Source organism: Lissotriton helveticus, chromosome 5_1 (assembly GCF_964261635.1).
Source record: "Lissotriton helveticus chromosome 5_1, aLisHel1.1, whole genome shotgun sequence".
NCBI classification, from domain to species: domain Eukaryota; kingdom Metazoa; phylum Chordata; class Amphibia; order Caudata; family Salamandridae; genus Lissotriton; species Lissotriton helveticus.
The window spans coordinates 1,372,722,595-1,372,734,970 of record NC_136065.1 but is presented as its reverse complement, the minus strand read 5'-3'; the positions used below and the strand labels follow the sequence as shown (position 1 = coordinate 1,372,734,970).

The following is a 12,376-nucleotide window of genomic DNA, read 5'->3' as shown; positions in this document are numbered from 1 at the left end:
CAACTTCCCCGGGCAATGGTCTGTTAACCCTTAGCCAATACATTGCCTTATTTTTTAGCATTTGGAAAGATTCCTTTTGCCCAGCCAATAGCGGTGGCACATTTATGAGAACAGCCACGTAGGGAAAGGAATCCGGGGTAAGATTCATAGGTGGTATCCTGCGCGGCGCCTTCGCTGGTAATGGTTTGAGCATGCTATTGGCAGGAACAACAGATCCAGAAGAAGAGGAAGAAGGGAAGGAGATGTCATGTGGTGGTTGAGAGCTATTCGATGGGGTGTTTTTATTCTCGGAGGTGGTTCTACTACTGCTAACTGCAGTACTATGGCAGGGTATTAGGTTATTCGATAAAACTTGGGGGGCATTGGGTGGGGCGTTAACCATACTAAAACTGTATTTTGTACCCGTAACAACTATAACTGGGAGCTTAGCTTCTTTGGCGATCTTATTGCTTGGTTTATTCGTTGACTCCAAATTGGTCTTTTTCGTTTTTCCTTTTTCCTGAAGCCTAGTTGGGGTACCATCCGCTGGTATAAAGGATACTACAGCAGACACATCTTTCCCCTGCCCACCAGGTTGATGACGATTGCTACACTCCCCTATCCTTATATGGGACTTGATCAATGATTTCGTAGAGAAAAAGTTATCCAAAGTTGCCTGCTCAAAGTGGTCTAGCCTATCTGCTAGTTTTTTTACTTGTTCCTCGAGCGGAGTCAAAAGAGACCTCATTAACTTCTCCAACTCGAGTAACAGAGTAGGGGTGGCATGTATGGACTCAGCCGCTCCCATTTGGGTCCTGGAGCTAGGGCCAACTGGCACACCACCCTCCTCGAGAGGCAGGAGGGGAGCTGCAGGTGGAAGCTCTGGCAATCCCATAACTAATGGGTAGATGTTATTCAAGCCAGAATTAACCGCCTCAGGAACAGCCCCCTCCTCGCATATTGTGTCCCCGCTGGGGCCAGCTCCAATAGATTCCTGAGAGGAGCGGGAACATGCCACCACTTTCCTTGATTTTTTCGGAGGTTTGGGCAGGTAACACTTCTTTGGAGCAGGACATCTCTTCCTTTTGGAGCATAATTTTGCTCTTACCACTTGGTTTAACACACTCTGTTGAGCCAAGTTCGGCTGCCCTATTGATGGACCGATAGGTAAGGGAGGTGTACTTACAAGGGAAGTCCTGAAATCAGAGATCACAAGCGAGTCAGTCGACAACTCTATCGTACGGGGAAAAGCATAAGGCGTTTCAACAACCGCTGGCAGATTTAAGGATGACCGGGGGGGAACCAATGCCGGGAAAACCTGCGGTTGTCTTTTTTCCATGGGTATTTTAAGAAGTTCAATGGACAAACTACGCTCAGCGCGTCTCTCTGCCAATGCAATCTCTTTATCAATGTCATTAACTACCCGACAAAAATATTTATCCAAAGGGCCCAAGGTTGCTAGCCCCACCTCAGCCTGATAAGGGGTACCGGTGGTAGTGGTTACAGTTGTTGTCATAATTGGTAACCTAAGTGTATACTGTAAATACTATATTATACAAATGACAATACATACAATCTTTGTAAGGGAAACCCAAATACCACAATAGGAAGATGACAGAGGGGGGGCCCGTCCCGGCCTCCTTCGGCCCCTGACGGCCACAGACAGTCCCCGCCCCTTGTCCCGGGCTTCTCCCGCACAATCCCGCGCGCTCCCGCGCAGCGGGGCTAGTCAACCCAATTTATAGGACTATGGTTAAAGGGGAGGGGCAGGCAGGGAGAGCAGCCCAGGTGCTGTTAATCCGGGCGGCGGCGCTTCTGGGAAAGGTAGTCCCACACCCGCGCTCGCACTCTGCTCGCAGCCCTGCTTGACCAGCAGACCACCTCCCAGTTTGCAGGAAAATAAGTCCGTAGACACAGCAGGCAGCCCAGCGAAGCGGGACCCGCGAAGCGGGTTCCGCAAGAAGTAGGCAAGAAGTAGGCATAATTCACAGAAACACACAGCCCAGCGTGCTCCAAGGATTTACAGCAAGGCGTCCCCTCATCCGGGGAATACGTCGATGAAGCAGAGGCAGACACAGCGGCTCCTCCTTGAGAGCGATCCGTGCCGTTACAAGATGGCGGGACAACAATGGCGGCCATCCTTTGTCCCAAATCGCGGGCCTCCCGGATCAGGGCTGTCTGCAAGGTTGTTAGTGCAGCCAAGATGTGTTTGGGCGTGGGCGGTTTCTCGCATAGCCAGACCCCGGGGTTCTCTTGCGCACCGGTGTCTCTGCCCGGGCGAGGGGTGCACGGGAAAGCACCATCTGCCATTTCAGCCGGCACGTTCTCTTTCCCCTCCACCGCACCTCAGGAGCGGGCCCGACCCCCGGGGTCAGCAGGATTCACAGCGGGATCTCAACAGTCAGGGCAGGCAGCAGGAAGGAGAGTCACCGACAGGCTAAACAAGCTCCCTGCTGCCCGGGAGTCACCCACCGGCTCCCAGGGAGGGCTGTTAACATAACCGGGTATCACACCGAAGGGGAACTGGGCATCATGGACTCTCGCCGTCCCGGCTATTTCGCACCTCCCGCAGGGCAGCCCACTATTGGGGGTGGGTTGGTATCACCTCTTCCGGCTCGCAGTTCTCAGGTTCTCTCCGACCGGCTTCCCATCGCGACCAGAGGCCGCTGGCGTAGCAATCACGGCCGGACACTCCCCTCACTCGAGATCCCGGCCGCAGCACCTCGAAGGCCGCCAAAGAGACGGAGACAGTTCTTTGGGTCTACTGCACGGCGGAGCCTCAAAAGCAGACGGTAAGTGAACGCTTCCCTTCACCTACTTAATTTAGCAAAAACTGCTCAGGTTTATCGCCAGGATATATGTGCGGGGCGAGAGGGCTCACGGAGCCAAGCGGTTATGCAGCCATCCCGATCGCCATCTTGGCTCCTCCTCCAATTGGCTCCTTTTTAACAACACTGGTTGTGGCATTAGGGATCACATCTCACTTATTTGTCCTTTACTTTACTTTTTAGTTTTTTGGATTATTAATTGCTCTTCTTTTGAATTAACAGCCTTGAGAAAGCCCTGGCTCTACTCGCCAAACATGGCGAAACACGTGTCGGCCGTTCTGTCGTTTGCTGTATGAATCAACTGCATAATGGATGAATGAAAAATTAGCACAAAAGGATAAAAGTTTGAGAAAATACAAATAAAAAGTAATTTGTTCATATATACAAGTTTGTGTTGTTGTAGCATCTAGTTATAGGCGAAGGTGATGTGCCACCTAACAAGTTCTCCAACATTGTTAGAGCCAAATGAGAATAGTAGCGGTAGACGTATTACCTCTCATGGTCAAGGTTTACAAAGGCAATTACTCTAAGGTATTCCTTGTACGTTTTTTTTTTACTTAAAGAGGACACTGCTCTTAACCGTAGCGGTATCTCTGAAATAGATCTTTCTGGCATGAAGGTTTGCTTTTCAGTAACTAACTCGAAATTCGGCTGTGCAAATAAATATCATTGCCTGTGTAAACCTTGACCATGAGAGGTAATACGTCTACCGCTACTATTCTCATTTGGCTCTAACAATGTTGGAGAACTTGTTAGGTGGCTCATCATTTTTTAAAGATATAAAGCATTGTTTCCTTTTCGTGTCTTTAATATGTGTTTATACAGTTCAGGTAAGCAGTTAGATATCGGGTTTCAAGCTGCGGCTTTTAAACTAGTGATTATAAGGAGGAGTTATACACATAGGGTGTCATAAGGAAAGTACGACATAGTAGAAACTTAATAATGGAATGGAACGTCTTTCTATGATTTGACCTACCATGTTTGCGGAGTATATTTAAACAAGCTAACTGGGTAATATCTTTGTTTAGTAGGATAGAGGCCACATTACTCTGTTAAATAGCACTCTCAATTTGTGCAAGAGATTGAATTTGTATCTTTTAAACGTTATATGCTATATGTCCACTATATAGAAATAGAAGATGACTCTTTTTTCTTGATGCAACAAAATAGTGATGTTTTACTAAATTGTATTCAAGTTGGCTGACGCAATGTATGTATTGACCATTTCTGATAGGACTACGGATGATCCATGCTACATCATGTGACTTTGTTTGTATACAATGCTTTGCTGTCTGACAAAAAGAAAAGACTACAAAATAGGTAACCCCTGGATCTACTCTGTCCCGAATACAAATAAACCTTTGCATGCTGACACATTTTTCATATCTGAGAATGCACCCAAAACCTTTAGAGTCACCTTGCAACTACTCCCAAATTAACAGCACTTTTATGTTTGCAAGCATTCGATTTTCCTTCCGGTTGAGTTTCTGCAGGCACTGCATGAATTATACTCATATCCTTTTCTGCAGTTCCTGTCTAAAAGTTTTCAAAAAGACTTTTTTTAAATAAGTTAATCGAATTTTGGGCTTTTAAATAACTCACTTTTTCTTGCACTTTACGTTGGGTTACATCTTTTGATATGGAATCTTAGAAAGCTTGCTCTTTCTAATTGGCTCCTTTTTAACAACACTGGTTGTGGCATTAGGGCTCACATCTCACTTATTTTTCCTTTCCTTTTCTTTTTTGTTTTTTGGATTATTAATTGCTCTTCTTTTCAATTAACAGCCTTGAGAAAGCCCTGGCTCTGCTCGCCAAACAGGGCGAAACACGTGTAGGCTGTTCTGTCCTTTGCTGTATGAATCAACTGCCTAATGGATGAATTCAAAAGAAGCACAAATGGATAAAAGTTTGAGAAAATGCAAATAAAAAGTAATTTGTTCATATATACAAGTTGGTGCGGTTGTATACAAGGAAAATCTACCCATTAATGGGAATGAATACAAAGATTGGGAAAGGGGGAATACACGCTTACAACCCTTGCTCACTTTGTTCTTTAGAGGCCGGAGAGGTCCAGAGCCTTAAGCCAACTTTTCTCCAAGTAAAAACAGATTTGGGATTCATATCCAGCCTTGGGATTCCTGGACCTTATTGTCCACTTTTCATTCATATAACTAGACGTTACTCTGCTTAATTCTTCCCCACTCTGACTCCCCAGTGCCAAGAGACCTGTCGGTGTACGTGCGCTATATAAATACCTACGTAAAATAACATAATATTTATGCTGTTTGCAAGTAATCACGGATTATCCTTAGATACTTTATTCTGGCCCTTTTTTGTCTTCATGATGAAGAATCTGCCAATTGTAGCCTAGGTATATGGGCTGTATAATCATTCTCTTTCTTTAGTGTTCTGCATGCCTTCCTGAGGGAAGGCGGTACAAAAGGGGGTGGTGATGGACGGAGCATCTGAACCAATCAAACACTCACACCCAGTCAAAAGATCTGGGTTTGATCCATCACCGTTCTTTAGCCCACTCTGCCACCCCAGTTCAGACATGGCTATATGCAAATCAGTCTGACCCTGTGCCTCATGGGAACAGTCCAGCCCGAACTGCCAAGCCATGCCTTCCCTGGACCGGAAACAAGCTTCCGAGGACCGGTTTCTGGCATTCCAGCCGTCTTCAGCCCGGCTTGCTTGAATCCAGTGGCAAAGTGAGCAAGGGACTCACGTCTGAGCATACCCTGCCACACTTATGGCGGCCAAAGCGGTACAAAAGGGGGTGGTGATGGACGAAGCATCTGAACCAATCAAACACTCACACCCAGTCAAAAGATCTGGGTTTGATCCATCACTGTTCTTTAGCCCACTCTGCCACCCCAGTTCAGACATGGCTATATGCAAATCAGTCTGACCCTGTGCCTCATGGGAACAGTCCAGCCCGAACTGCCAAGCCATGCCTTCCCTGGACCGGAAACAAGCTTCCGAGGACCGGTTTCTGGCATTCCAGCTGTCTTCAGCCCGGCTTGCTTGAATCCAGTGGCAAAGTGAGCAAGGGACTCACGTCTGAGCATACCCTGCCACACTTATGGCGGCCAAAGCGGTACAAAAGGGGGTGGTGGTGGACGGAGCATCTGAACCAATCAAACACTCACACCCAGTCAAAAGATCTGGGTTTGATCCATCACCGTTCTTTAGCCCACTCTGCCACCCCAGTTCAGACATGGCTATATGCAAATCAGTCTGACCCTGTGCCTCATGGGAACAGTCCAGCCCGAACTGCCAAGCCATGCCTTCCCTGGACCGGAAACAAGCTTCCGAGGACCATCCATCATCCCCTTTTGTATCGCTTTGTTCGCCCTAAGTTGGCAGGGTATGCTCAGACGTGAGTCCCTTGCTCACTTTGCCACTGGATTCAAGATAGCCTGGCTGAGGAAAGTTATGAACCCGCGGTCCCAGGATGCTTGTTTCCGGTCCAGGGAAGACATGGCTTGGCAGTTCGGGCTGGACTGTTCCCATGAGGCACAGGGTCAGACTGATTTGCATATGGCCGTGTCTGAACTGGGGTGGCGGAGTGAGCTAAAGAATGGTGATGGATTAAACCCAGATCAGTTGACTGGGGGTGAGTGTTTGATTTGCTCAAACGCTCCGTCCATCATCCCCTTTTGTATCGCTTTATTCCTGAGGGAAGGCAACATTCTACACTTAAGAAGACATATTAAAGAACTGCTCCGGGGTCCCTGCACTTGAACGGGACTATTCAGGGCTATGAGAGAAATACATCCAACCCACTCACCCACACACCCCCCCCCCACACACACACACACTTCATGTACGAATACATGTACACACAAATAAATAACTATAGTAAAATAAATAACTATAGTAAAATATAGATTAAAAAACTATAACAAAGAATTATTATTAGTAACGTATATTAAGTACATTTACGATGAATACAAAAAAGTACATTTTAAAAAGTTGTTGTAAACTTAATAATAAAAGAATAAGATTGATTTGATAACTAGATCAATATAACTGACTTCGATCTAGAATCATACAACCTTCAGGCTCACCAATTTATAGCTGCCAGCAACCACCCTGCATTGAGCCACTAATCTCCAAGCACCAATTCTTTCTCAACAGGGAGATTAAGGTGGCTAAACGGCTGTATTGCACCTGGCCAGTTTACCGTAGCCACTTGTAGCTTTGTTGGCACCAGTCTGACCTCTTCTTCCATAAAGGGTATACAACATTAAGCAGTTACTATCTACTTTATATCCAGCTACTACAGGTATATAAGGTCCCACTGGTCAACAAAAAGCAAGAAAGAGCATCTCGGTAGCAGCAACAAGGCTCTGCTATAAATGTTTTAAAGCTCTAAGAAGTACGGACAAAGGGTGTCAATGGTTTCTGCATAGAGTGGAGTATATAACTAACTGGTGTACGGGTAATACATGGAGCACAGATACAGTGCTAAGAGACTAGAAGCAGGGTAGTTAATATACAGGAAGAGCAGGAATTGAATCATTTACATGGACTGCACACAAACAGGCTCAAGCAGCACATCAATATTTATAAGGGGAACAAGCAAGTAGGAAAAGTGCAGAAATCTAGGTATACCGTCTGAGACCCCTCTCCGTCAGAGCTGACCATTGTGACGGTGTGTGTAGTAGATCCGACCAGGCTGCCTTCTTGTCCTAGGAGAGTGATGCCACCACTGCTGCCTTGCGTCACCATGGTGATGGCATTGCCCAATGCTTGCAGGTCCTCATGCGACAGGCTGACCTGTGACAGAATATAGTAGTTAGTTTAGCTGTATAATGTGCGCAAGGCAGCACTCAACTGTTCAAATCTGACATATACATTAGAAGAGATAGCATCAAACATCGCTTGCATTGTACACAAGGTCCAGTGGCATAACGAAAAGTGAAGGGGCACCAAGGAAAGAGGGGTTCCCCATCCATTTTGGTGAGTGGGAGGGGCTGGAGGGGAGTCCATCCATGCTCCTAGTCTTTCACTTCACTTGGTCTGTACACAGTCCTTCCATCATCCTCTACAAGTCACCTTCTTACTGGGGTACAAACTTGCGACCTACAAGCTATTATCCATTCCTTACTTCAGGAACATGAACTGTTAGCGCTATCTAATTAGCAACCCCATGCCCGACCGGACAAGAACTCACATATTTCTACACCAAAAACACCAACCTCCTGATGTACCTTAGTGGTAATGGAATCTGATACACACCGGATCCGCAGGGGCACACTGAATCATCCTATAACCTGTGCCCTGGACCAGCAGTCAGAGTTGTGCTATATCTAAGTGGGTTCATATTAATACTGCTGTAAACGGAAGGGGCCTAGGCTGGGCTCCCTGGTAAACACTGCTTTTCACCAACTGCCTCCCCAAACCATCAAGAATTTCAACAATTGGATCATCTCCTGTGCTGACTCTCTGGTCCCTGAAACACAGCAATACAACAAGATCTAGACCACAGGCTAGTAGTTACACAGACTGATGAAACGCCACTGCAAGCTGGAGGGCAAATAGAGAATCACCCATGACTATGCAGACAGGAGCACTTTCAAATCTGCCATGAGATGCTACAACCAAATGATCTGGACCACCAAACGTGGCATTCTGGTGGACCACATCAATCCCAATATCAACAGAAACTAGGAGATCTTCACAAAACACCTCCCGATCTTATCCAAAGCACCAATGCGAACCACATTGCCCTTCACCAACTCAGAAGAAACTGCCACCATCATGAAGCTCATACACTCAGAAGCCCCATAGGACCCCTGCAAATGTTCTCCCATTGCTAAGGAAACCCTTCATGGAACTTCAAACACTCAACTACAGACTGATCTTCCCGCTACCACTCCCGGCCATAGATGCTTCACCAAACACCTCATTGACCACCAGCTACGCTACACCACTCAGTCTGGTTTCAACCGAATCACAGCATAGAAACTGCCCTCAGTCACCATGAATTAAATCTGCATGACTGGATGGAGGAGACATGCCCGCCTTCATCCTCCTGGACCTCTCCGCAGCGTTTGATATGGTCTCCAACCCCATCCTCACCTAACACTTACACAACATCGGAATCCAAAGACATGCACTCCAATGGATCTGCTCCTTCCTGACTGGAAGGAAGCAGTCAGTCACCTTGGCATCATACACCTCAGACACCCGCAACCTAATCTGCAAAGTTCTGCAAGGATCTTCCCCGAGCCTAACCCTCTTGGATGCACATATGCTCCCTCTAGCTAGCATAATCCTCTCTCGCAACATTATCTTCCTTTCCTATACAGACGATACACAGCTCATTCCCTCCCTCACGGACAAGACGCCAAGTACACAGGTAAAGTACAATGCATGCATGACTATAATCGCCCACTGGAGGAAAACTAACTGTCTGAAGCTGAACACTGACAAGATCAAAATCGTGATCTTCAGGAACAGCTCCTCACCATGGGACTCCACCTGGGGACCAACAGACCTAGGACCGACACCCCTACCACCCCCCACAGCAAGAACCTTTGGATTGTCATCAATAGGAAACTCAACAAAACTGCTTAATTCAACCCATCACCGCCTCATGCTTCCATACACCCGAAAGATGCTGAGGAAGATTTTCAAATGGCTCCCAATCAGCACCTGGAAAACCATCATGACCATCCTTGTCACAAGCAAAATGCACTATGTTAACACCCTCTATGCCGGGATCAACAACAAAAAACTCTCCCAAAGGCTGCAGACCATTCAGAACTGGGCAGCCAGAATCACTCTTAACCTATTATGCATCACTCTCATCACACCACACTGAAGGAGCTCCACTGGTTCCCCATATACAAACAAGCAAAATTCGAACTCCTCACCCACACTTTCAAGGCATCATATAACACTGGCCCATCTTACCTCATTAATCTCATCTGCTTTCACAAACCTTCTAGACACCTCCCCTCATCTGGACTCTTACTTGCACACATCCGACGAAACGGAAAACCAGATCGGAAGGTCGAACTTTCTCCTACATCACTCCTAAAGGGTGGAATGACCTGCCGCTACACATAAGAGCCTCCTCCTCACTTCTTGAATCCCGCAAAAGCTGAATATCTTGTTTCTTGGGTAGGCCAAAGGATTGGCTAAACTCAACCCAACTCACGCCAGGATACCCTCCCGGGTGATAGTGCTCTCTACAAATCTGCATAACCTAATATCTTTCAAATGTCTGTATAATGAGTACTAAGTTATGTGCATTTGCACTTCTACATATTATGTGTATAGAAAGATGCAAACATGGCTGCAACTTTCGGACCGTAACCGTCCTGTATAAGAATAATCAAAACAAGATCACAGTGAGAAAACTCTACTACAAAATTAACCTCTGCATCCTGCTGTTTCATTTGGGGCTTAGAGAAAAAGCTAAAGAAAAAGAGTCTGAAAGAAATTAAGAGGTGATATAAAGAGCATCAGAGGGTGTGAAATACAGGAAGAGAGACGGCGATCTTAACATTTTCATGGCTCAATGTTGTAGAAAGTAAATTAAAACAAGAACACGTGTAACCAGAAAAAAACAGCCCACTGAAACCATATACCAGGGGTCTTCAACGTTTTTGCTAACAAGAGCTACTTATGTTCAATAAAAATCAAGCTACTAATATCATGAGTGCTGTACATAGACAACTTCACATTAGACATGTATGTTGTGAGTTTGTAAATAAAATGTGTTTTTAAAGGACTCTTGTAATCATATTAACTTTAGCATAGTGCTGCTGGTCAAGAAGGAGGCACATTGGCAGAGTTGCATGTGTGTGAGGTGAGGGTGACGGGGGAGTGGGTGGGAAGGGATCTTAGCCTAAGAGTAGCAGAGTGCTTGGGTCAGATTGAGGTGCCTCGCTGAGGAGTGCCTCGGCCATTACTGGAATACCAGATTTGTTCAGCAGAACTTAAAGTCACATGTGGCTTTCTTGGACAGTGCTGCACATAGTTCTTAGTGTTGGAAGCAAATACTGCTGAGAGTGTTAAGAAACACTTTGAAATACTCCACTCTCCGCCCAGTCTAAAATATGTGGCAATAAGAGAAGATACAGATCCACTGACAAAGTTATGCATTGATCTCAGCATCAGCATAGCAGAAGTGTTGAGAGTTGAGATGGAGGTAGACAAACAGAGTTAAGTTCTGGACCAGCTACTAAAGCAGCGAGGCTGCGAGTTAAGGTGTAGGTCAAGAACAGGTCTGATTCAGGGGTCCAGTACATGTGCAATCAGATTGCTTAAGAGAATAACACAATGTGAGTCTGAAGCTGGAAACAGTATGAAATGGAAAATCAATCGCAGTTCAACTAGCAGGGCTGTTGCGTATAAGAAGTGAAGTGCATTGAAGGGTGCCTGGTCCATAACCTAGAAACAAATGGGGCTGTGGGACTGCGTCAAAGTGCACTCAGCGAGCTTTGTGTGGTCCCTCAACCATGCTATACAACATGAATGACGTGCACTGATGGGGCTCTGAAGTATCTGAGCTAAAATGGTAGGGGTGACTTCAGGCAAGATTGAGGTGAACTGGCAGGGCTTGTGAGCTCTCTGAACTACAATAGTAGGGACGCTGCAGTGTAGTATTGAGTGCATTGGTCGTCCTTTTGTGTGGTCCCAGGACTATGCTAGTGAAACTAATGAATTCTGTGCATTCTTTTTCATGAAAGGATGATCGAAAGCACTCAAATTTCACATTACATAATAAATTGACTTTCCTCTGCAAGCCCACTATTGTTGGAAGATCTCCAGTCAGGCAAACAGGCATGCCAACATTTGGGATCCACTAAGAGGGACATTTAAAACAAATTAAAATCGCGACAAACGTAACAGAGTGATTCTGTTCAGGCTGTACGCCAGTCGGTCAGTGCGTATGCAAAATTACATATTTTGAAGAGAGCCACAGAAATATGCTAGCACTTGTAACCAATCAAACAAGCAGCAGCATGCGGGTGTCGGGAGAATGGCACAGGAAGATGAAGTGATTTACGGAATATAAATAAAAATAAGTACCCATGCAGGGGAGGAGGGCGATGATTAGCCTGGAATCACAGGATGCTGATCCTCTGGCCGAGACTCACACCTGGTTCCCCAGCTTCAAAGCTGGCCATTCTAGCCGTACGCCACAGTGATGCACAGTGGTGCACTGAGCAACACTGCAGCAGATGCTTGTGTAACCAACTGGCACTCTGCATGAAAGTGTTCATGAGCTCATGCAAGTATGAGGCCTGTGCTTGGAAAGGGTGGGGTAGGGGGTGCCACAATCTGCACTGTGTGCATAATTGACTGTGGAATTGTGAAAACCTCAGAGCACAGTAAGACTACTCGGGCGATGTGTCGCTTCCACATTACAACCATCAGTAATCATGCCACAGGTCCCGCATGGCAGAGTGCATCGCCCACAAAAAGGATTCCATAAAAGCAGGGCACAATAAACTAAAATGGGACGAAAATCGATCAAACAAATAAATACCTCCAGCAGATCGGTGCTGTTCTGTTAACACATGCTGTGGCACTTTTCCAAAAAG

At 46.2% G+C, this 12,376-nt stretch overlaps 1 protein-coding gene across 1 annotated transcript in view; it reads right to left on the bottom strand.

The window, feature by feature from the left end:
- The window catches only part of ZNF76 (zinc finger protein 76), a 284,990-nt gene that overhangs the window by 44,513 nt on the left and 228,101 nt on the right, over positions 1-12,376 (bottom strand). Inside the window, exon 12 of the mRNA XM_078644308.1 lies at positions 7,428-7,592. Within this exon, the coding sequence (XP_078500434.1) occupies positions 7,428-7,592 (165 nt within the window). The remainder of the gene's footprint in view (positions 1-7,427; positions 7,593-12,376) is intronic.